This window comes from Podarcis gaigeae (assembly GCF_964106915.1).
Source record: "Podarcis gaigeae genome assembly, chromosome: 7".
NCBI classification, from domain to species: Eukaryota; Metazoa; Chordata; class Lepidosauria; order Squamata; family Lacertidae; genus Podarcis; species Podarcis gaigeae.
This window is the reverse complement of record NC_139683.1, coordinates 57,780,747-57,803,533: the sequence shown is the minus strand read 5'-3', so window position 1 is coordinate 57,803,533 and position 22,787 is coordinate 57,780,747. Positions and strand designations below refer to the sequence as shown.

Here is a 22,787-nt window from a genome sequence, read left to right as displayed (position 1 = left end):
TATGCCAATGCCTCTCATTCCTGAATTCAATAAAGTTGTGGCCTAATTTGCCCAATTAACCTTACATTACGGTGTCTTGTGTCTTTATTTATCCTGGTGGGGGGCGGGAACTCGCCACGCAACTCTCTCTCTCTCTCTCTCTCTCTCTCTCTCTCTCTGTGTGTGTGTGTGTGTGTGTCTGTGTGTGTGAGGTTTAAAAACTGTTAAAAAATATAAAAACAATGAAACACATTAAAACATGTAATCAATCATGTGCCTCAATAATTGTGGTTTATTGTATCAGGTTTTAATTAACTTATTATTTATATAGTTGTAATTGTTATGGAGGATGGCATAGAAATGTTTTAAATTTATAAAGGGCTGAATTCAGCTACTTGGTTATGTTAGCAGAATCCAGAGCAACACATGGAAATGCTTGCACTAGCAGAACAATCTCCTTAGCACTACATACATTGAATTCCACCCAAATATGGGTAGGCTACATTTTCACCTGTGTTCTAATTCAGATGTGCATTTTCCTCTTGCATGCAGAAGGATAATGAAAAAAGTAATTATGGAGCCGCCAGAAAGACTGGCTAATCTCCAGACATTGTGGGACAGCCAAACCGTGGCAGAGTTAGGACCATGTGGTGAGTGTGCATGTTTTTTTTAGACTGAAATGTACAAAAGTATAATCGCCAGTGCTGGGAAACAGTATTCTATTTATGGTAGGCTTAATTCTATTTCTAGGAGAGGCTTGGCTTTTTGGTAAAGGTATAATTAGCTCTAAGGTATAGTTAGAGTAGAGTGCCGTTGTGACTGGCTTGGGAAGGTGCTATTTTTGTACGTCATTGTGTCCTGCTGTACATTACAGGCAACGTGGTCTAGACTCAGCTAGCTTCATATTGTGCCTGCAGTATGTTTGTGCTCAGAAGAGAGGAAAATATACCGAGTCTTTAAGATATGTGCATCAGCTTGAAGTACCAATTCCCAAAGGAGACAAATGGTTTGTGTTGCTTCTTTTGTTTCTAGGAGGTTTTTCTCAAATGTATGCGTGTGTTTGTGACTGGCTTGGTTTTCCATATAGGGAAGAAGTTCAGTGGGTAAGTACAGAAATCTCATTGGCAGAGTTTTATTTTCACCTAGCTGTGCAAAGACAGAGGGGTTTTATTTATTTTATTGTATAAAAGCCCTAACCGAACCCAAACACCACCTTTCTACCATCCCGGCTGTAAAATATATTTCGTTGTGCTTTTTTCCCAACCAGGATGTTGATACAATTTATCTGACTCAAGATACCAGGGAGCTGAATTTACAAGATTTTAGTCATCTCGACCACAGGTAAGCACCCAAGACATTCCAAAAACTGTTCATGGTCGAAAGCAATATGCCATGCTACTTTCACAGCACTCAGTATTGCGTGCATCTGTAAACCTTACTTTTTCAGTATACCATTGAAATGTAGAGCAATGCTTGGGTCTAGTGGTAACATTGTGAGCTTGCTGTGCTGCCTCTATAAGCTTACCAGACGTCCCCAGATTTACAAATCAGTCCCCTGACCAAATCCATCTATTTAGTAGGAAGTTGAAAAGTGTCCCCAGATTCACTGAAAAGAATCTGGTAACCTTACTATAATCATCTGCAGTGTTTGAGATGATGCAACTGCTGGCATGCTTCCATCCAACACACTTATTTGCTTGCACTTAAAGGGTGCAATTCACTTCCCTGGCTGGAGGCAGCTCACTTCTGAATACTAGTTGATGGAAACCACAGAAGGAGAAAGTACTCTTGTTGTCAGGTCTTGTGTGCAGGCTTCCCTTAGGCAGCGAGTTGGCTGCTGGTCTAAATGGCCCATTGGCCTGCTCCAGAAAGCTGTTATTATGTTCAGATGGCAGGCTACTGTTTATTTGTTCTTGGGACAGTTAATATGTCTGTATCTGTGGCACAGTTAGGATACTGGCATTAGATTATGATAATAAAAATGTATATTGTGTTTGATGTTGTACGTCTGGTTAGCATTTCAGTGCCTAGGAAATAATTGCAAACTGGAAGAATATCATGCAATGCAGGACTGTGGTGCAGAGATCTTTTCACAAGGTAGCCATGCGTGCAAATAGTAAGTTAGCTTTGTGGGGATTTAAAACTGTATGTCAGCCTGTTGTCAGCACGCGGCACACTCAAGGAAGTCTCTCTGGGAAAATCTTCAGGCGTACCTAAGATAGATCTTTGGATTCTAATCATAGTGGCCATGATCAGACACCAGTTCATACTGGCTGAGGGTGCTCATGACCCTTTGTCATCTCATTATGCACAAACCATAATTTGCCTGATTGGGGTGGTGGGAAACACAGCAAAGCTACAGTTTGTTCAAACCAGGGAGGGAGGTATTGAAGGCAAGGAGAGACTGCATGAGCCCAAATCCTGTTCACAGTGGCCAATCACTGGTTTGCCAGTCACATCTGAAGTGAGCTAATATATACCTTTCTCACATGTTTAGTTTTAGCTTTTAGTGTAAGCCAATACAAAATAAGCCTTATTTCCTATTTGAAACTTATTTACAGTGGTACCTTGAGTTACATACGCTTCAGGTTACATACGCTTCAGGTTACCCACCCTGCTAACCCAGAAATAGTATCTCGGGTTAAGAACTTTGCTTCAGGATGAGAACAGAAATCGCGTGGCGGCAGTGGGAGGCCCCATTAGCTAAAGTGGTGCTTCAGGTTAAGAACAGTTTCAGGTTAAGAACGGACCTCCAGAACGAATTAAGGACTTAACCTGAGGTACCACTGTATTTATAAAGAAGTTTATAGTTTGATATCCTGCACTTCCTCCCGAAGCAGCCAGGAACCATACACATTCTGCATTTTATAGCACACAACGTTGCTAATAGGCGCAACACTGAACAGTCATTTTATGTGGGGCATAGACCAAAACAACAACAAAACCTCTTACATGTGTTCAATCTGAAGTAACCATAGGATTACAGCCAAAAACATATACAGACTTACATGGGAGTAAGCGCCACTGGACACACTGGACACTTACTTCTGAGTAGACATGTACAGGTTTGGGCTAGACATTTAGAGGAGATGTTGTATACATAAAAACATCTGTATCAGACAAAAAGATTGAGAGTAAAATATCAGGAAGAAAATAGATGAAATTTTACTCTTAAAACAGGCCAGTTTTAGTACAAATCGTTTTCTTTCAGAGTAATTGCTTTATAGAGAACTAGAACTTTAAAGTCATATTGTATGGATCAGGAATGTTAAAGATCTATATTAAGCTATCTAGCATACTAAATGCTGTGGTAACACTTAATACGATTTTACTGTAGTTAGTATGGAAGCATCCAGCAGCATGCCTTTGTTGGTATTAATTTAATGGAGAAGCTGACAGAGGGACAGCATATCAAATTAAGGAGTCTAGGATTAAAGGAATGAATTTCATCTTAGGGTTTTACTTTTAAAATCCTTTACAATTAGAGAAGAGGCCATGTGGAAAGTTTTATTATCTTTTCACAAGACACCAGTATCTTTAGAGTAAAAGGTGACTGGAAGAGATGCTTGTTGGATTCATTCAGTCATAGGATTATGTTAAATCATCTAGCTGCCTAAAAGCCTTTAGCACTCAATTATGATTACTACACTGATTAAATGTGACACAAGCTGATAAAAAACCAAATGCAATTCAGTAGCTGAAACCGCATTCTAAACAGGTGCTCACTTTTTAATGAATATAAAATGCCCAATCTAATATGCCCAGTCTGAAAAACCAGACTAAACAGAATTGTTTGCATTCCCTCTTACCACCTACTTTTTATTACAGATCTACACATTTACAAAGCTCTCTAAAATTGTAATTATTACACGTTTCAGGTACTTTGGCTTGAAATACTAAAACATCACACACACACACACACACACACAAACAAACAAACAAAACAAAAGAGCAGGTATGATGCATATTCCAAAAACAAGCTTACATAATCAGTAAGTATTGCTAAAAAGAGAGAATATAATATTTACTAAAATAGAATGTTTGCAATACATATTATGGTACTGAACAAAGACTTCCATCCTTTTTACTAACCTATCAAGAGTCAATCCTTTTTGCATGTGAACGTAGCCTGTAAACCTGACAATTGCAGCTTCTCATAAAGATAAAACATTTTGCCAAGTTGATTGCTCTCATGCATTGCTTATAATTTTCATTTTTCTCAATATGTGGTACTTTCCCCCTTAGGGATTTAATACCAATAGTTGCTGCCCTGGAATACAACCAGTGGTTTACAAAGCTTTCCTCCAAGGATCTAAAGTTAGTAAGTATTAGAGTGAAGGGTGACTATCTGGTTCATATTGTGGAATTTATGAAGGTGCAGTTATCCAAATGAAAAGACGGATTTGCAGCTATAAATGTTTTGCTTTAATTCTGCATGCAGTAGAATGTAGTGGAATTAAATATGCAAAGTTCACTTTCAAACACTGATGAAAGGAGAAATCCTATACACAAGAAGCTGGCATAAAGTAAGCAGTGTAAGGCAAACCAGTGTATAGTTATTCTGTTTAGCATCTGGCTGAGCAAAGAGAAAATACCCTTTTCCAGGGCTTAACATCCAACAGGCTCAGATCAGCCAGCTGGGTCCTCGCTGAGCCAAGGATTGAGGAAGTTAAGCCACCATAACCTGGTTATGCCAGGAATCTCCCGGTTCATCCTGAAACATCTTAGATGCCTCAGGTTGTTTCAGGTGATGAAGAGGGACATGGATTTTCCCCCTAAACAATCTGTAAATTAAGCAACCCTTTTGAGTGAAAGTTACCTTTATTATTTGAAATTTTCAAAGTCAATGCACTAAAAAAAATATGATCTAATTTGAAATCATTTGTGAGAGCTTAGCAATGGACAAATCTGCCAATTTTGGTTTCTCATTTTTCTCATTTTTCCAGTCTTCAGTTCACTTTCACATTAGTTTTAAAAGTCTGCATGGCTAATTATGAAAGCAGGTCCAGTGTTGATGTGGCAGAATGGATAAAGGCCCACTGAATTCACCAATCACACCCAACTCAGAAATTTCCTTTTAAATCTGTCACTTCATGATTCTAGGGCTTAGCTAACACATATTTATGTTTTTAGGAGGAGGTTTCCTTGAACCTTGGAGACCCCTTTAGTATTTTCCTTGAAGGGACAAAAAAATCTAGTACAGAACAAAACAAAAAAAATTCCTTCCAGTAGCACCTTAAAGACCAACTAAGTCAGTTCTTGGTATGAGCTTTCGTGTGCATGCACACTTCTTCAGATACACTGTGTATCTGAAGAAGTGTGCATGCACACGAAAGCTCATACCAAGAACTGACTTAGTTGGTCTTTAAGGTGCTACTGGAAGGATTTTTTTTTTGTTTTGACTATGGCAGACCAACACGGCTACCTATCTGTAACTAGTACAGAACAGTTGGCAAAAAATATTGTCATATCTCTTAGAGTTGCAATGACAGTTAAGTTTCCAGCTTCCAGTTATTAACCATAGGCTCAGTAGAACCAATTATTTTCTATTTTCTATCTGGAATGCGTATTCACACCTGAAATGTCCACCAATCCATGCCTTTCTGTGGGCTTCTGGCTTTGATGTGGACATTTTGTATGTGGTGATTCACGTAAGAGAACATTAGAGCCCCTCTATGGAGCCCAACCACATTAAAATAGTTTCAGGCACTTGCTTCGGGTATGAAGGCAGTTTGTTATTTGCTGCATTCTCATACTGACTTGTTTTCATTGATATATAATATTACACCATTGTTGTCTTTGACAGTCTGCTGATGTTTGTGAGCAGATCCTAAGAGTGGTGAGCAGATCTAACAGACTGGAAGAGCTAGTACTGGAGAATGCAGGTCTTAGAACGTAAGTCCATTTTTTCTTTAAATAGCATAAGTATTTAGCAAATCCAAATATTGCTAGAAAGAGCTTTGAGTTTGAAATTGCAGTCTGATTCACACTTCCATGAGAATATGTCCTACTGAACTCAGTGGGGCCTGCTTCTGAGTAGACATACCTAAAATTGCTAAAATGTACAAAATTGCGCCTCTTATCTACTTAACACTGCAGTGCATGATAGGAGTGTAAATAAGATATGTGATGCTTCAAAATAAATATTTAGGGTTTGCAGGAGAAACCACCCAGACCTAGAAAATTGTTGCTTTGTGAAAATAGGTGTGACTTACAGTAACTTTGCACAAATTTTCATTCTGTATTACATAATTTTTATCTCATAGAGGCAGATATGCAAAAAGAAAATACCACATCTTTTTTTTTTTAGGAAGCCCACAAATGTGTATTACATTGTCCAGTAAATATGGCATCTTTCCTTTCCTTGCATACTTGTGCCTTTGCATGGCTAGTTAAGCGCTACACGCAGAAGCTAAGCCTAATGCATAACCCAATGTATAGGCAAAGCCACCCTTAACGTAAAAGAGAATTGGTACATAGTGGCAATGTTGTAAACAGTTTCCCTAATTCTATGCTCATTCTTTTTAAGTAGTCATTTCATATTAAGCTTTTAAATATGGTGTGATGCAACTTTGCAAGCCTTAATATAATCCTCTGTTTTATGGTTGTTGTTTTTCTTAAAGAGATTTTGCACAGAAACTGGCCAATGCCCTATCCCATAATCCCAACTCAGGACTTCATACAATTAACCTTGCTGGCAACCCCCTGGAGGACAGAGGTACTGTAGCACTTAAATTTTCTCCATTCCTAATACACACCCAATAAGAGGATTAGTGTGGTTTCATTCAGCTTTTGTCTAAACAATACATTTTGTCGGATGTCATTGCTTCGTAAATACCCTTTGTTCTCAAATGTCTGAGGATTTAGTCACTGTCCCTTTAAACTGCAAGTCATGTTTAGTAGTTATAGTGGCCATAAATTTAATTAAGCCTAGCTTTGTTCTGATTTCACAAAAATGCTGGCATTTAAGTAAAAAACAATAGCGGGTAATTAGTTTGGAACTGAGGTAGGAATTAATAGGCCACAAATGTTGTATTTTTCAAAGTCTTTAGAATTACCATAATATTCACCCTAGGGAGAAGTGTTACTCTTTTGAGTAAATAATACATTTGTGTCTAGTAATACAAGCTTAAATATTAGCATATCATACAATTTGGGCGGAGGTCCTTTCTGTCATAGGTATAGTAAGCATCTAGAGCAGCCAGTCAGGACAGAAATAATGAATGATAAGCTTATTGCTGTTCCGCATAACACTGAATCATGTTTCAATCCCAGGGATTCAGTTTCAGTTCTAGGAAGTGTCAGTTAAGTAATTTGGTGGGCTTGGATACTTGCCCATCATCTGGTTTCCAGTTCCTTCCTTAAATCTAAATATTTAAAACCTCGTTTGCACATTATCAAAGGGTAGGAATTCTCATTAACTTTCTCACACATTCCACATACATATTAGCGTGCACTCTTTTTGTTAAAAATACTCATTTCATATAGGAAATTGCTCTGATCTTCTCCTCTGGGATAAAAGAGATGCCAAAATGTATTTTATTTTTACCGTTAATGTTTAACTTTACAGGAATGTATTCCCAGTAAGTGCACTTAGGGTCATTTCTTGATGGCATATCTGCAGCACAAATCTATCATATTTGTATCAGTTTAACTTTTTTTAACGGTCAGGGATACCTTTACCTAACTTTTTTATGGTTTCAACCCAAATAATTTTGAAGATTCTAGTCAGTGTGCAGAACGTCTTGTTGCAAACCTTTAGCCCATCCCAAACTACAGCTCCCAGGGTAGCCTTAGGGGAGGAAAGTGATTATTCTGATAATTACAGTGAAGCATAGGTGTATCGTAATTAATGGCTAAGGCATCATTATATACCTTTTGTCTGTGGGTGTGCAAGGCACTTCCCTTCTTTCTCGACTTAGCCTAATAGTAGCCATGCAAAATAGAAGTCTGTCCCATTTTGCAAAATCAACTTGCCAGAAGCCAAATGATGCATCACTGTATGTGCAGTGCTTTGAACCTAGCTTTTGAGGTCCAGACATACTGTTGTGTCAACTGGACCACACTGTACGTCAATATTGAAACATGAATATTTACGATGTAAGTGCTTCCCCATTTCTAGTGTGAGTCTTTGTTGTCTTTCGTTCTTCTACAGGTGTGTCCTCACTAAGTATTCAGTTTGCCAAACTACCAAAGGGGCTGACACAATTAAATCTATCAAAAACCTCATTATCGCCTAAAGGTATGTTCAATAAATGTACAAGTCATTATTACACATTAGCTTTTGTTTTCCCTTCTGTTATCTGGGTGCTTTCTCCAGTTCAGAACTTTTCTTTCATGATCAGGCAGGCAAAATAGAGCCGGAAATGTTTTGCAACACACTTTTTATCAGCTGTTGCCCCATTGGATGTTGTAGTCTAGACCATCAGGATTAATTGAGCTCCAGTTCAGTAGCAGTTGCCATCACAAGCACTGCAGAAATACACAGGTAGAGTCACAGTGAGTTTGCTCAGCACAGTGCATGATTTGCATGGCAAGTAGAATAATAGAATTGTAGAGTTGGAAGGGACCACAAGGGTCCGCTAGTCCAGCCCCCTTCAATGCAGGAATCCCAGCTAAAGCATCCATGGCATATGGCCACCCAACCTCTGCTTAAAAAGGTGGTGCAGGTGGAGAAAAGTGGAGGATGTGTCTCAATGGCAGGTCAAGGCAGTTGAAGGAACTGCAGTTGCACAGGAAACCTTAGTCAATGTTGTGTTTGCCATTTTCAAGGATTTCTTTCTGCACATTCTGTTTAGAATCAGGTACAGGAAGCTTCCAAGCACCACACCTTAAGCTATAATCACTATACTAGGTCAGCCCTTCAGTGTTCTTACAAAGAAGCTAGCAAACTCAAATAGCTCTCCTAACAAAAACAAATTCTTTTGAGCACTTATGTCTGTCTCTGTATGTGAGATCCTCCTCTTACAAAAACCTGTGATTTCCCCTCTCTCTGTGTGTGTCTCTAAAAAGCCCCTTCAATCTTGCCTCTTAAAGCTTTGTGGCTTTCTGCCTAGCTTATCTTCTAAAACATTCGCTTGGCTTAAGGACAACACTTCATTGCTTTAGCCATGGTTGGGAAATTTAATCGGAAGCCTAAAGGCTGAATTTTATTACAATTAAAGATTAGATGCAGAAACTGGTTGTGCTTATCACCTGTAAATTAATCCGAGGAGTATACAGAAGTGGGTTTCTTCTCCCTTAGCCTGGCCATCCACACACTTTTCAAGAGAGTATCACATGCGTGCTTGCTCTTGAGTTCCTTATTTGTGCTCATTTTCATGGTTAATTGCAGTGCATGTTTTCATTAAACCTTGCAGCTTCATTGTTGGTTGTCCTAGATCTGCTTTTTGGAGCACAGCAATTAAGAGGGGGTTTTTTAATTTAAAAAAATGCTTTTCTTAATAAATTATAACATTGGATGCTGTGATGTTTCATTTTTATTCCAATCTTCCTAATATTCCTTCTCTACCCCCACCCCCGCTACCTCTAACTTCATCTCTTCATCTCTTATCAGATTCTGAAAACTTAATTCTTCTGCAGAATCTTCCCTGGATCACTGAAGCTTGACTTCCTCTGTACTGCCAGTTCATTCCCATCTAACTCCTTCCCATGCTACCTTTTAAAAAAAGTTCATTTAGCCTATAAGCCTGTTGAATACAGACTGGAGACCTTTGGTAGCCTGCACAGTACCTATTGCTCTTTTCTTTCTTCTTGAAATGGTTGATCCTGTTTCAACAAGACTGTAACAATTCCATATGAAGCTTCCACATTTATGACCTTAAGAATGGAAATGTTTATTTTCTGAGATCAGCCTCCCACAGACTGGTTTTTTTCATCTTCTATATGTACCAAGCTTCTACTGAATATGATCAGCATGTGGGCAGCACAGTCTCTCCAGCAGTGCTGTTATCTTAAATATTCATTGCTGTTCATGTTCTTTTGATGAGGTGCAGAACAGGAAATCATTAAATGTTTCATAGAAACTGTATATTTGCAGAGTGTATGTTAATACTTTACTGAGCATGACAAAAGCAAATGTTGACCATTTTGTTGCAGGGGTAAACAGCCTTTCTCAATCACTGAGTGCCAACCAGCTCTTAGCTATCACGCTGACCCACCTTGATCTCTCAGGGAACGTTCTTCGGGGTGATGATCTTTCAGTAGGTGCTACTTTTTTCTACTTCCTAAACAAATCTGTTGTGTTAAAGCAATCAATGAAGTAAATACCAGTGAAGGCAGCATCGCAAGAGCATTGGGAATAGTAGAAAGCACAGTTTGCCAATCGGATGTGTCCTGTGAATCACCTGTTAGTTCCAATCCTTGATGTTCATAACAATCTATAGGGACTAAAGGAATAATTCCCTGAGGTTGTCAGCCATCTTCCATTACTTTCCTTAATCTGTGAAGAAAGCAACATAGCAAGCACCTAACCTATGGCTCAGGTTGTTGTTGAAGATAATATTGGCCGGTTCACCTATCACAGTAAACCACAGTTAATGGCTTACCATGAATGAGCAGATCACTTTGGCTTTGTTCTTCCATGAGCAAGAGAACCCTTGGTTTAGCATCACGTCTGAACCAGATATCATGCTTTATTTCCCCAGTGGTGGATCTTGCATTTTCAAATTTTAGTGGCACCTCCAACGAAAGAAGAAGAATGGATATAAAAATTTATGGACTATACAGAAATGGCTGAACTTACTGGAAAAATAAGAAATCAAGATAACGAACTTTTTATAAAAGAATGGAAATTGTAAACAGATAAGGACATTGGCAGGATTATTGTAATAAACTGCAGTTTCGTAAGAGTATTTAATTAAAGTAGATTAATAAAATAATAAGTTAAGTTAGAATTTGCAGGAAATGATACAAATAAATTTAAGGAACCGCAGAAAGAGGAGGAAGGAAGTCGAGTTTTGAAATGTTAAAATGACTGTAAAACTATTGAAATGTATGAAATCATTTAAAAAATAATCAGCGGAACCCTGTGCAGTTCCAAAATTTGGCATCCCCTTGCCTCTCGCCAGGGGAAAACACTGGTTTCGTTCAATACCAGCAATATCCCATATTTTTCCATCTATAAGATCCCCCCATGTATAAGATGCCCCCTATTTTGGGGGACTGAGATTTAAGATGGCCTCGTGTATAAGACACCCCCTAATTTTTGACTTTATTTTTTAGGGGGGGAAACCTAGTCTTATACACGGAAAAATACAGTACTTCTCATTGTAAGATGGAGGGAAAGTGAGGTGTACCTGAATCCCTTTCAGCTGAGTACAGATACTCCTGTGTCAGAAAGGCTAGAAGTAGAAGGAAGCTTTTGGCTTCCTCAGTATGTCCTCTCTTTAACCCTGCCTCAAGAAAAAGTGAATGAAACTGCATTTGAGGGCAGAGCTTTCTCTCTCTAAATTGTGACGCAGTTTGAATTTGGTTTGCTTTTCCCCTAGTATAGAATCCAGTGGCTGCCCTGTGGGCCGAAAAGCAGGGTAGCCACACCAGTGGGCGGGGCGAATGCAATTTTGCTTTCTTCCAACCCAATCATAGGTTCTGTGCAGGGAGTAGCCAATGTGATGTCCTTATAGGGATTTACAGGCCCTCAGCAAAAGAAGTGGCTCTTCTCTTAATTTAGCTGCTTGTTTCTGTGAACCTTGACAAATAACATGGCCCATGTCAGCTCCCCCCTTTTTATGAGAATGTTTATTCATGTATACATGTATATATAAAGCTCTCAGTTTTTCAGTCTATGAAATTATTTCTGAAATGCCTTGTGGGAATTTGTTCTGGGTGGAGGATGCAGCTGAATTACTTGATCCAGTTGCAATTTAATAGCTGTCTTTGTGAGAGAGTTTAACTAAAATTGTTTTGCATTATTTGGCTGAAAGGTGGCTGGTATTCTAATCTACTTTGTAATTAAAAATAATGGTTCCTTGAAACTGGGTAGTTAATTGATTATTTAAAACCGAGACATGCACGTGTCAAGGCTACTATTTGATCTTATGTAGGCAGTATTTTTTTCTCAGTACTTACGAGGTATTTGGTATTTAAGGACCAGAATGTTATGGTATCATAAGGGTGAAATATGAATATTTGTCAGGGCAGCAGTTACCTTCAAGATCAGAGAAGTGGATATGAATACCAGAAGAAAACTGAAGCTTATTTTTTAAAATTCCTCTTTCTGTCTCTCCCTTATAGTTCCTGTATAATTTTTTGGCCCAGCCAAACGCGATTGTTCATCTGGATTTATCCAACACAGAGTGTGCATTAGACATGGTAATAATTTACTAAAGACAAGTCCAGTTTTTCCTGTTTCATATTGGCTTATGTGTAAAATTACTATCTTCTTATTTACGATTTAGATGTGTGGAGCTCTTCTCCATGGCTGCCTTCAGCATCTTGCCACCCTCAACTTATCCAGAACAGTTTTTTCTCACAGGTCAGCATTTATCGTTATTTGTGTGAATTATGTAGATACTGTATCATGAATCTCTCCCCACCTAAAAAAAATAATACTCTTAGAGCTGTAAAAACACTAGTGAAATGATATTACCAGCACTTGTAAACTAAGAGGATGAAAAAGGAATAAAAAAGGTGGAGAATCTTGCTGGATGGTGTGACTCTGTGGTGATTTGGGCAGGTGTATGCCACGTGCAATGTTTTCTGTATATCGTGATAACTGTGTATGAAAAGTCATATGTAAAGTACCTCTTGTACATGTTATGGTTGTCTCTTACCTCTGGCACGCTAACTATATTTGAAAAGGGAACACTTACTGTAAGTGTCATATGGTAGGGCTGGGCAAAGAAAAAGTGAAACAGCTGGGTGTTGGTTCTTTCCTACCCCTCCTATGAGATCCTAGTCCAAAACTGTTCTCTTACTTCATCTCTGTTTTTCTGCTAGCTTCTCTGTACATGCAACTTTCCATTTATGTGGGGGTTACGTTCTAAGCCACTGCATGTTTAAGTGAAGTTGCGTATTTTTGAAATGCTGTTGAAAAAGCCTGCAAATACCCTATTCCACCCTCCCTGTTCTGCCCCTTTCTGTGACATTCATGGGTCTCTTCTGGGTTTCGCGTGATACATGTTTGCACAGTTGTGCACATATTGAATGTGTGTAAATGGGAGGGGGGCTGCCTGTATCAGTAAAACATGTGCACTACTACAAGTTTATTTTTAGATGGTCATATCCAATGCTGCAGCTCTGCTTGTGCAAGGCAGTTTTGTGAGCAGAGTTCTCTCTTCCTCTCCTGTCCCCTCCAGCCCCAACATGCACTCAAATTCATCTCCATAGGGTTGTGGGACCCTTCAGAGCAGATATTGGTGGTAGAGGGGAGGAAACTGAAGTTCTGTAGCACCAGCCCACACTGGATACCACCCAGTAGTTCCTGTTTGTTTTCTGCTGGTTGATGCTTGTTGATCTAGACACTTGAGGCTGATGAATTAATGCTATTATTGCATTCTGATAAGTGTTAGCAATTGTATCTCTTTGGATTGTAAACATACATAAAAATGATCACAAGCCTTATGTGGGAAACAGCAGATTTAGCAGCATATCTTAGAGGTTTGGGGATGTTGACTACTATCTGCTTATTACTTTACAGAAAGGGCAAAGAAGTACCCCCATCATTCAAGCAATTTTTCAGCAGTTCCCTTGCTTTGATGCAAATCAACCTTTCAGGGACTAAACTTCCTCCTGAGCCGCTAAAGTAAGTGTGCTGTGAATTTTGTCATAAGATTTTAAATTGCATTGTGACACTCCCTTATGTAAATTTATGAGTAGGCAGGAAAGTTGATAGTAGAGTGTATTGATTTCATATGAATAAAATAGACCGAAAAAATGTTCTGCAGATTTTGGCTTATAAATAGTCATGTATTTGATTCCCTGCAGTGTTATGTGTTTTCTTTACAGTTCCTGTTTTATGAATAGCAAAATTACTCAGTTCTTTCATGTTCGGTTTAATTTGCTTGATTTTTGATGTTTGAGTATTGAATTAATAAATGTTCTACTTTAATTCTGTTTAACTGAAAGGTGTTAGAACTTATTGACTTGGCTTAGATCATTCAGGACACTGCAGACTCATGTGGTCCCTCTTCCCTTTTGCTAACTATCATTTTATAATAGGTCCTAGACAAACCTTATCCAGTAGGCACCATATTCTAACCATAGAGGAGCAACCTATATACAGGAGGGAGCAGAAAAAGTGTGCCAGCCTATGGAGACACTTCCAAACCATGTTTTAATTATACCGTGTATTCTAAATAGGGTGCAGCACATTTAGTTACGTTGCCAATGCCTTTCAGTAAATATTTTGTTTGTTTTAAAATGTATCCCGCTTTCCACCATGTAGTTCTCAAAGAAGCATCCAACAATAACACATACAATATACAAAAAATATATATAACAGGAATTTCTCTTGTGACTTGATTGCCATTCTAGTGTTCCATAATAATAATTCTAATTCATTTTTCAGAGCACTCTTACTGGGTCTCGCTTGTAACCAAAATGTGAAGGAGGTGTTTTTAGATCTGAGCAGCTGTGAGGTAGGAAATGCTTACAATCTATAATGTCACGATTATATTGTTCTCCTTAAACGTAATGGTTTCTGTATATTTTGTGTTGGCCATGCTGAAGAAGCAATAAGCCAATTTTAAAACCTGTTTACAGAACATGCCTGGCCTTGTGTACAAGTGCACCTATTGTACAGACATGCATCTATTATGCTGTGATTTTCCGAACAGCAGCAGCAAAAATGGTAATCTGTTTTGAAACTGAGGAAATTCAGATGGAGGTCTATTATTATTATTATTATTATTATTAGGGCCTTGCTGTTGAAAGAAAGAGTCAGTGTAAGCAAAACTGAAAAAGGTTATCTTAGTCCAGGGTTTCCCAAACTTGTGTCTTCAGCTGCCTTTAGACTACAACTCCCATCATCCCTTGCTAGCAGGACCCCAGTGGTTAAGCTCTCTGTGCATGACAGTAGACTTGTTGATGCTGTTGAAAACTTGTGAATGTTTCCTTTTCATCAGTAGTACAATTAGTTTTCAGCTGCCCACTTTAAATATCCCAGTGCCACCCCAGCTTCTAGCAAACAAGTAGCTAGAGTACCTTTCCTAGTTTTATCTGATTCTGAGAGGAATGTATTAATATCAAGTGGAATATCAGCTTTGCCTTTCCTTATAGGCTGCTTGGTCCTTTTAGTCTACACAACAGAGCCAAGGCTTCATCATGCCTAGAAAAAAAAACAAATATTTCCTTTCCTCACCACTTCAGTTTTATCTTGTGACTAACTGCTGACTTACTAACTCTGATCCAAAACTTCATTGCTATGTACTGCTGATTTTATTGCAGAAAATACTTCTATTTTAGTTGCTCAGCTCTGATGTATTTTAACTTTCCCCCCTCCTGCTTCCATTAGCTTGGTCACTGTGTAAGTACACATCATTTATTACTTGCAGCCTCTCAACTATTAACCCCAAAGCAGCTCACTTCCTGCCTATCCACTACACATGTTCCCTTTGCAGAGCATCTTTTTAATTGCTGGTACTTGAGCGCAGGAGAGCTTTGGTTGTTTTATAGCAGAACGTGTCATACTTTCATAGAATAGAGGTTAGGCAGATGTGAAGCTGATCACTGCCTAGATCAGGGAGAATTGGGAAGCTATTTTGAACTTAATGAAAGGAGCAGCAGGATATTGCATGTAGTTTGTATTTTCTTCATCATCATCATCCTTTATAGCATACACTTTGTCATGAGATATTATTCCTGTTCGATAGGGTAGCAATTAAACAAAATGCTAACAGCTACTTTCAAAAAAAATGAAATACTGCCATGGTCAGATCACCTCCTGGTGCAGCTGGACTTCTCCGCAACCTTTCCCCTCTGCAGGGAGGTGGCACCGATTCGGATGGTCCGCCCCCGCCACTTAATGGATCCAAATGGTTTCCAGAGAGTGGTAGGGGATGCTTTATCCCGTGTTGATGGCCTTTCAGCTGATTCCCTGGTGGCACGCTGGAATGTGGAGTTAACCAGGGCTATTGACTGTTTGGCTCCGAAGCGCCCTCTCCGATTGCATGGAGCCCGGACAGCCCTGTGGTTTTCCATGGATCTGAGGGCAATGAAATAATCGTTGAGACGGCTAGAGCGCCGGTGGCGGATAACTCATTCCGAATCTGACCGGACACAGGTTAGAGCTCAATGTCGAGCCTACCAAGTGGCGGTAGCGACGGCGAAGAAGACTTTCTTCACCGCCTCTATTGCATCTGCAGAAAACAGCAGCAGGAGACTTTTTCAGGTGGTCCGCAATTTAGCAGAACCACCTGCTACATCAGGGCCCAGTACGGGCCACATGATCTCCTGCAATGATTTTGCAAAGTTTTTTGCAGATAAAGTCACTCAGATTTGGGAAGAGGTAGACGCCACCGTGGGAGCAGGGCTGGGGCGGGAGAGTGCTAGAGTCCTGTCTAGTCAAATTGCGTGGGATCAATTCCAATCTGTTACCTCCGAGGATGTGGACAGGCTGCTTGGACGAGTGAAACCAACCACCTGTCTCCTTGATCCTTGCCCATCCTGGCTTATAAAAGCTAGCCGGGAAGGGCTGGGTGATGGGCTTCGTGGGGTGGTGAATGCTTCCCTCCGTGAGGGAGCCTTCCCAGACCCACTGAAAGAGGTGGTTATTAAACCGCTTCTTAAAAAACCATCTTTAGATGCGGCCACGATGGCCAACTATCGCCCAGTCTCAAATCTTCCATTCTTGGGCAAGGTGTTTGAGTGAGTGGTTGCTGAACAACTCCAGGCACGCCTGGAAGAAGCGGACCATTTGGATCCCTTCCAGTCGGGATTCAGGCCTCATCACGGGACTGAAACTGCCTTGGTCGCACTGGTTGATGATTTCCGGCGGGCTAGGGACAAAGGTGAGAGCTGTATCCTAGTTCTGCTGGATCTCTCAGCGGCGTTTGATACCATCGACCATAACATCCTTCTGGACTGTCTTGAGGGGCTGGGAGCTCGGGGCAATGTCATACAGTGGTTCCGCTCCTTCCTCCTGGGCTGTGTTCAGAAAGTGGTGGTGGGGGATGAGTGTTCAGACCCCTGGGCTCTCACTTCTGGGGTGCCTCAGGGTTCTGTCCTCTCCCCCATGGGGTTTGGGCTGGGTGTTCATCAGTATGCGGATGATACCCAGCTCTACCTCTCTTTCAAATCAGAACCACTGAAGGCGGTGACGGTCCTGTGTGAGTGTCTGGAGGCGGTTGGAGGATGGATGGCGGCTAACAGATTGAGATTGAATCCTGACAAGACAGAAGTACTGTTTCTGGGGGACAGGAGGCGGGCAGTTATGGAGGATTCCCTGGTCCTGAATGGGGTAACTGTGCCCCTGAAGGATCAGCCTGGGAGTCATTTTGGACTCACATCTGTCCATGGCGGCACAGTTTAAATCCGTGTCCAGGGCAGCTGTGTACCAGCTCCATCTGGTACGCAGGCTGAGACCCTATCTGCTTGCGGACTGCCTCGCCAGAGTGGTGCATGCTCTGGTTATCTCCCGCTTGGACTACTGCAATGCGCTCTACGTGGGGCTACCTTTGAAGGTGACCCGGAAACTACAACTAATCCAGAACGCAGCAGCCAGACTGGTGACTGGGAGCGGCCGCCGAGACCATATAACACCGGTCTTGAAAGACCTACATTGGCTCCCAGTACGTTTCCGAGCACAATTCAAAATGTTGGTGCTGACCTTTAAAGCCCTAAACGGCCTCGGTCCAGTATACCTGAAGGAGCGTCTCCACCCCCATCGTTCTACCCGGACACTGAGGTCCAGCACCGAGGGCCTTCTGGCGGTTCCCTCACTGCGAGAAGCCAAGTTACAGGGAATCAGGCAGAGGGCCTTCTCGGTAGTGGTGCCCTCCCTGTGGAACGCCCTCCCACTAGATGTCAAAGAGAACAACAACTACCAGACTTTTAGAAGACATCTGAAGGCAGCCCTGTTTAGGGATGCTTTTAATGTTTGATGTATCACAGTATTTTAATATTCTTTTGGAAGCCGCCCAGAGTGGCTGGGGAGGCCCAGCCACATGGGCTGGGTATAAATAATAATTTTTTTTTTATTATTATTATTATTATTATTATTATTATTATTATTATTCGTACTATAGTTTGCATTATTTGCAAACCTCTGCTTTCCGCATTCTCAGCACTTCCTCAGTGAAAAGGTATCTAATGCTTTCTTTCCCCCCTCTAGCTAAGATCAGGAGGTGCGCAGGTTTTAGAAGGATGCATAGCAGAAATACATAATATCGCCAGCCTTGATATTTCAGACAATGGTAAGGGCTCATATAAGTCTGCACAGAGGATTAAGGAATGTGAGTGATTTATGGTGTCATCCTATGCATATTTACTTGCAAGTAGACTGCATACCTGATGGGACTTGCTTTATTTGGACAAAACTCCTATTGAAAGCAATCTGACTTGCTGATGAGCAAACATAGTTAGCATTGAGTAGTAAGTCTGCTTTCATTATATAATAGGCTGGGGGGGGGATTGAAGAACAGGATAATTAAGTATGCAATCAACCTCATTTTTCCACAAAACCCTTAAAAGCCTAATGCTGAAATATAATTCTGTCAGATGTTCTTTTCTAGTCTAGACACAGAGCAAAACACTTGTTGCATCATTTTATTCTCATGCTATTAATCTTCTTGGGCAGCAGTTATTGAAGCCATTCAAAACAGGATCAAATTGTTGGAGAATTATATTGCTTTTCAAAGCAACTAAAATTAGCTAAACAATATATTGTGGCCATAACTCTCAAAAGATTGAGAGAGTCTTCCTTTGCTGAAACACATAGCTGTCTGCATAGCAGCCATTATGCTGAGAGCCCAAGTACCTATTGTGCATGTAACCAATGCTCAATGTTCGCTTTCCTGGGGAAAAGCATCTTCAGGAAATTGGCAATTTGAAGTAAAGAAGCCACTTAACCCTTTCTCTACCTACTGGTTTCCTTTTTAAAATTGTCTTCTCAAAACTGCTTTTCCATAGGAAAATAAGGGACTAGATCATATTTTTCATCCACCAAAGCATGTGCTCTTGCTAATTAAGGAAATTGGTGTGAAAGTACTCTCTAACTATAGATTGAAACTCCTGTGACAAAATGCATGCGTGGGGATCTATTTTAACTGTGCATTTCATCTGGTTCCTCGCAGGCCTGGAATCTGACCTTTCAACCCTTATAGTCTGGCTTAGTAAAAACCGATCAATAAGACACTTGGCATTAGGGAAAAACTTTAACAACATGAAATCCAAGTAAGATTTTTATTTATTTGTGGGAGGGGTTTTTAAAATGGAATAATCAATAAAAACTGCTGGTTTCACCTTTTCTCTTGCTTGTTGCCTCTTTTAGAAATCTGTCCCCTGTACTTGATAATTTAGTACAAATGATTCAAGATGAAGATTCGGTGAGTATCATTACGCTACTACTTTAAAGTTGTCTTAAACACCACCATCTCTCACCTGCAGCTATTAGTCAACAATATATACTAGGCGAAAGCATTAGTCAGGTTTATTTTTTATCCAGTTCAAATTTATATAGCAAACAATGAGCTATGTACTGAAACAAACACAACCTTTTTTTTGAAAATGTTGAAACATTTTAAGATTCTATCAGGGTCTGATTGATTTTTGGCCTACACTTGTGCTTTATTGATAGTAACAAATATACAAAGGTCCATTTCCCTGCCTTTTTAACAACAGTTTCCCTTACTCCTGAGATCCAAATCGCGTTCTACAATTGTCTGGGGTTGTTGTTATGAGGTCATATGAAGTTTACCTGCTCACCATAAAAAGCTTGTTTTTTTGTTTTTTGCTCCAAAGAAAATGGAAATTTCAGTTTGAGTGCTTTGGAATTGAGTGCAGAACGAATGTGTCTGTGTGTCTGTCTGACTGACTGACTGACTATCTATATCTATCTATCTATCTATCTATCTATCTATCTATCTATCTATCTATCATCTATCTATCTATATTTACTGGTTCTCCTCCTACATCGGCCAAGCAGATGGTTGGCATTGTTGTCTATAACAATGCCAGTCACCTGCTGGTGAGAAAGCAAAGCCTGGGTTATCCTCCTTTGGTCTCTCCTACATTAACTACCAGCAGGACGAAACAGTTCCAGATAGTACATAGCAACTAGCTGTCAGAATGGGAGTGTAGGTTCCACCCAGGGCTAAGTGAGACCATATAACTGCCAGGCTTCTTGTCGAAAAGGAATTCTTCCTACTAACAGCAAGATCATATGTATTCCATTTAGGCCAGGTGACCAATCATGTCCCCCATCCCTCGTGACTGAAACTTCAAAAGATGTTGCTTCTGGGAAGGGGCAGTGGCAGCCAAAAGACATCAAACTTTGGGGTGGCACTTTGGCAGAGTTAAAGTTTGTTTGGGTCTTTAAGGGGATTTATGTTTGTTACAGTTTGCTTTTATATTTTTTCATTATTGCATGCCACAAGATTTGTTATTATATTTTTAGAACTGTCATTGATAACACTGAGGTTATGTTAAGTATTAAGTATTCATGCAAATACAAGTATGAAAACGTGTGTGTTTAACCTCTGAGAGACTTTTTAGAACTCCTGGAAACTCTATTAGCGATTTAAATTTTGCAGGATCAGAAATTCCTCTGTTACATTGACTTAATCAGGGCTGTTTCCTGTTTGTATATACATTTTTATTTCAATTTTATATTTTACAGGCTAATTTTAATACTAACTAGGTATCGCCTTAGGTCCCCTAAATCTAATCTGATTTCATGTGACCACTTGGACAGAATGAGCATTTTAAAAACTGAAAGATTCCTCGCAGTTCCCCCAAATGAGTAATTGGTTTTTATAGCCTATTGTTCTAATCCAGAAACTGTATTTGTAGATGTTTTCCAGGGGATTTTGAACAACCTGGCTAATGGTGTCAATGATACCCTATTTCTAGAAGTGAGATTTAATTTGATGCTGAAATCTTAACAGTATATTAATCTTATTAATCTTAACAGTATATTAATAAATCATTGGAGCTTCCTAATCAATAAATGCCAGTTCATGTCTCTCTTCCAGGGATAATTCCAGGGATAATTGATCTCCAGACCCTCATAGGATTTGGTTCAGGGTTCTGTGCTTTCAGAACTCAAGAGCAAAGAATTGCCCTTTAAATTATCGTTATATTAAGCTTAATATATCAAAGTATGACTCATCTTAGGCCAGTATTAATAAAAGTGCAGATTATTTGTCTTTGATTTTATTAGGCAACCAATGTCTCTGAACTGGACAACTGAGAAGACCGACTATATTCCACTAAACAGCTCTGCGCTATTTTTAACAACCATTTATCTACTAATGCAGATTGATTTTTCTTTTATCCTGGTCTCTCCTTCAAATTTCCCCCAGGGACATTATGATGATGAGGGCAATTGTGATCTATTAAGCTCTGAATATGGGACACGGGTGGCGCTGTGGGTTAAACCACAGAGCCTAGGACTTGCCGATCAGAAGGTCGGTGGTTCGAACCCCCGTGACAGGGTGAGCTCCTGTTGCTTGGTCCTTGCTCCTGTCAACCTAGCAGTTCGAAAGCATGTCAAAGTGCAAGTAGATAAATAGGTACCACTCCGGCGGTAAGGTAAACAGCATTTCCATGCGCTGCTCTGGTTCACAAGAAGCAGCTTAGTCATGCTGGCCACATGACCCGGAAGCTGTACGCCGGCTCCCTCAGCCAATAAAGCGAGATGAGTGCCACAACCCCAGAGTCGGCCACGACTGAACCTAATGGTCAGGGGCCTCTTTACCTTTAAGCTCTGAATAGAGCCACATTCCCAATTTTAGAGGAGTAAGTCAAATTTTGGAGTCAGAAAGAAAGATATTTTGGGAACTAGAGAAGTCTCTTTCTAGGGATGAGTCAAATAGTAATTAGGAGGGTGCAATTTCACAGCCTTAAATAGGTTAAAAAATCCAGAGTTTTGTAATCATTTATTCTCTTAGGGATTTATTGGAATAGGGAAGGCAAAAGGGTCCCTCGAGTATCAGAAATGCATAGAAATAATCCTGAGCAAGAAAAAGGGAACAAATATCCACACCTGGACAATTGGAAAGGGGGAGGACAGTTATCTCCCCTCTATAGATAAATGACTTCAGTCTGCAGACAAACCTCTAATTTTCCTGGTGTTACATGATGGGAGCATGAAGTGTTGGAATGGGTTCCCTAAGAATAAAATAACTCTAATTTTGGAATTACAGTACTTGATGATACTTGGCACAGCACCTGGTTTCAAGTGCAGGAGTCAATTCAGGGTATAATTATGATCACACAGAAACTCATGCCATTTTCACACACTACTCTGCATATTCGCATAGATGCTTTCATGCAGAGTAGTGTGTAAGAAAGTTGTCATATGAAATGGTATTTAAAGCCTTAATTTTATTGGATTTAACAGACTGGTGCAATGTCTGTCTTAGGTTGACATAAGAATGTTTGGGAGTATTGGATCCATTCATTCTAAAATCTGTTTTTTTGTATAATAATCATTAAGTCTTGTGGTTTTTATTACATGGGTGTGTTTTATACCAATGATTATCCAGTGTCGAAATACTAAAATATTAAAATAGTACTGTGATCATTTGGCAGACCCTATACAGGTTTTTTGAATTTACCTCACAGCCAGGCTAGGCAGAAACATTTGGCCTCTACCAGTCCCCTCATAGGGCCTAAGATTGATAAACACAGAGGCTTTCTTTTCAAGC

General features: G+C 39.9%; 1 protein-coding gene across 2 annotated transcripts in view; it reads left to right on the top strand.

The window, feature by feature from the left end:
* CARMIL1 (capping protein regulator and myosin 1 linker 1) overlaps positions 1 to 22,787 on the top strand; it is a 128,707-nt gene that overhangs the window by 58,925 nt on the left and 46,995 nt on the right. For both annotated transcript variants that reach the window (XM_083746861.1, XM_083746862.1), the window contains exons 6-20: positions 532 to 629; positions 1,012 to 1,082; positions 1,247 to 1,320; positions 4,225 to 4,300; positions 5,786 to 5,874; positions 6,603 to 6,697; positions 8,135 to 8,221; positions 10,078 to 10,181; positions 12,214 to 12,291; positions 12,378 to 12,454; positions 13,619 to 13,723; positions 14,489 to 14,558; positions 18,251 to 18,332; positions 19,212 to 19,311; positions 19,409 to 19,463. In XM_083746861.1, coding sequence (XP_083602987.1) covers positions 532 to 629; positions 1,012 to 1,082; positions 1,247 to 1,320; positions 4,225 to 4,300; positions 5,786 to 5,874; positions 6,603 to 6,697; positions 8,135 to 8,221; positions 10,078 to 10,181; positions 12,214 to 12,291; positions 12,378 to 12,454; positions 13,619 to 13,723; positions 14,489 to 14,558; positions 18,251 to 18,332; positions 19,212 to 19,311; positions 19,409 to 19,463 — 1,261 coding nt within the window. The remainder of the gene's footprint in view (positions 1 to 531; positions 630 to 1,011; positions 1,083 to 1,246; positions 1,321 to 4,224; positions 4,301 to 5,785; positions 5,875 to 6,602; positions 6,698 to 8,134; positions 8,222 to 10,077; positions 10,182 to 12,213; positions 12,292 to 12,377; positions 12,455 to 13,618; positions 13,724 to 14,488; positions 14,559 to 18,250; positions 18,333 to 19,211; positions 19,312 to 19,408; positions 19,464 to 22,787) is intronic.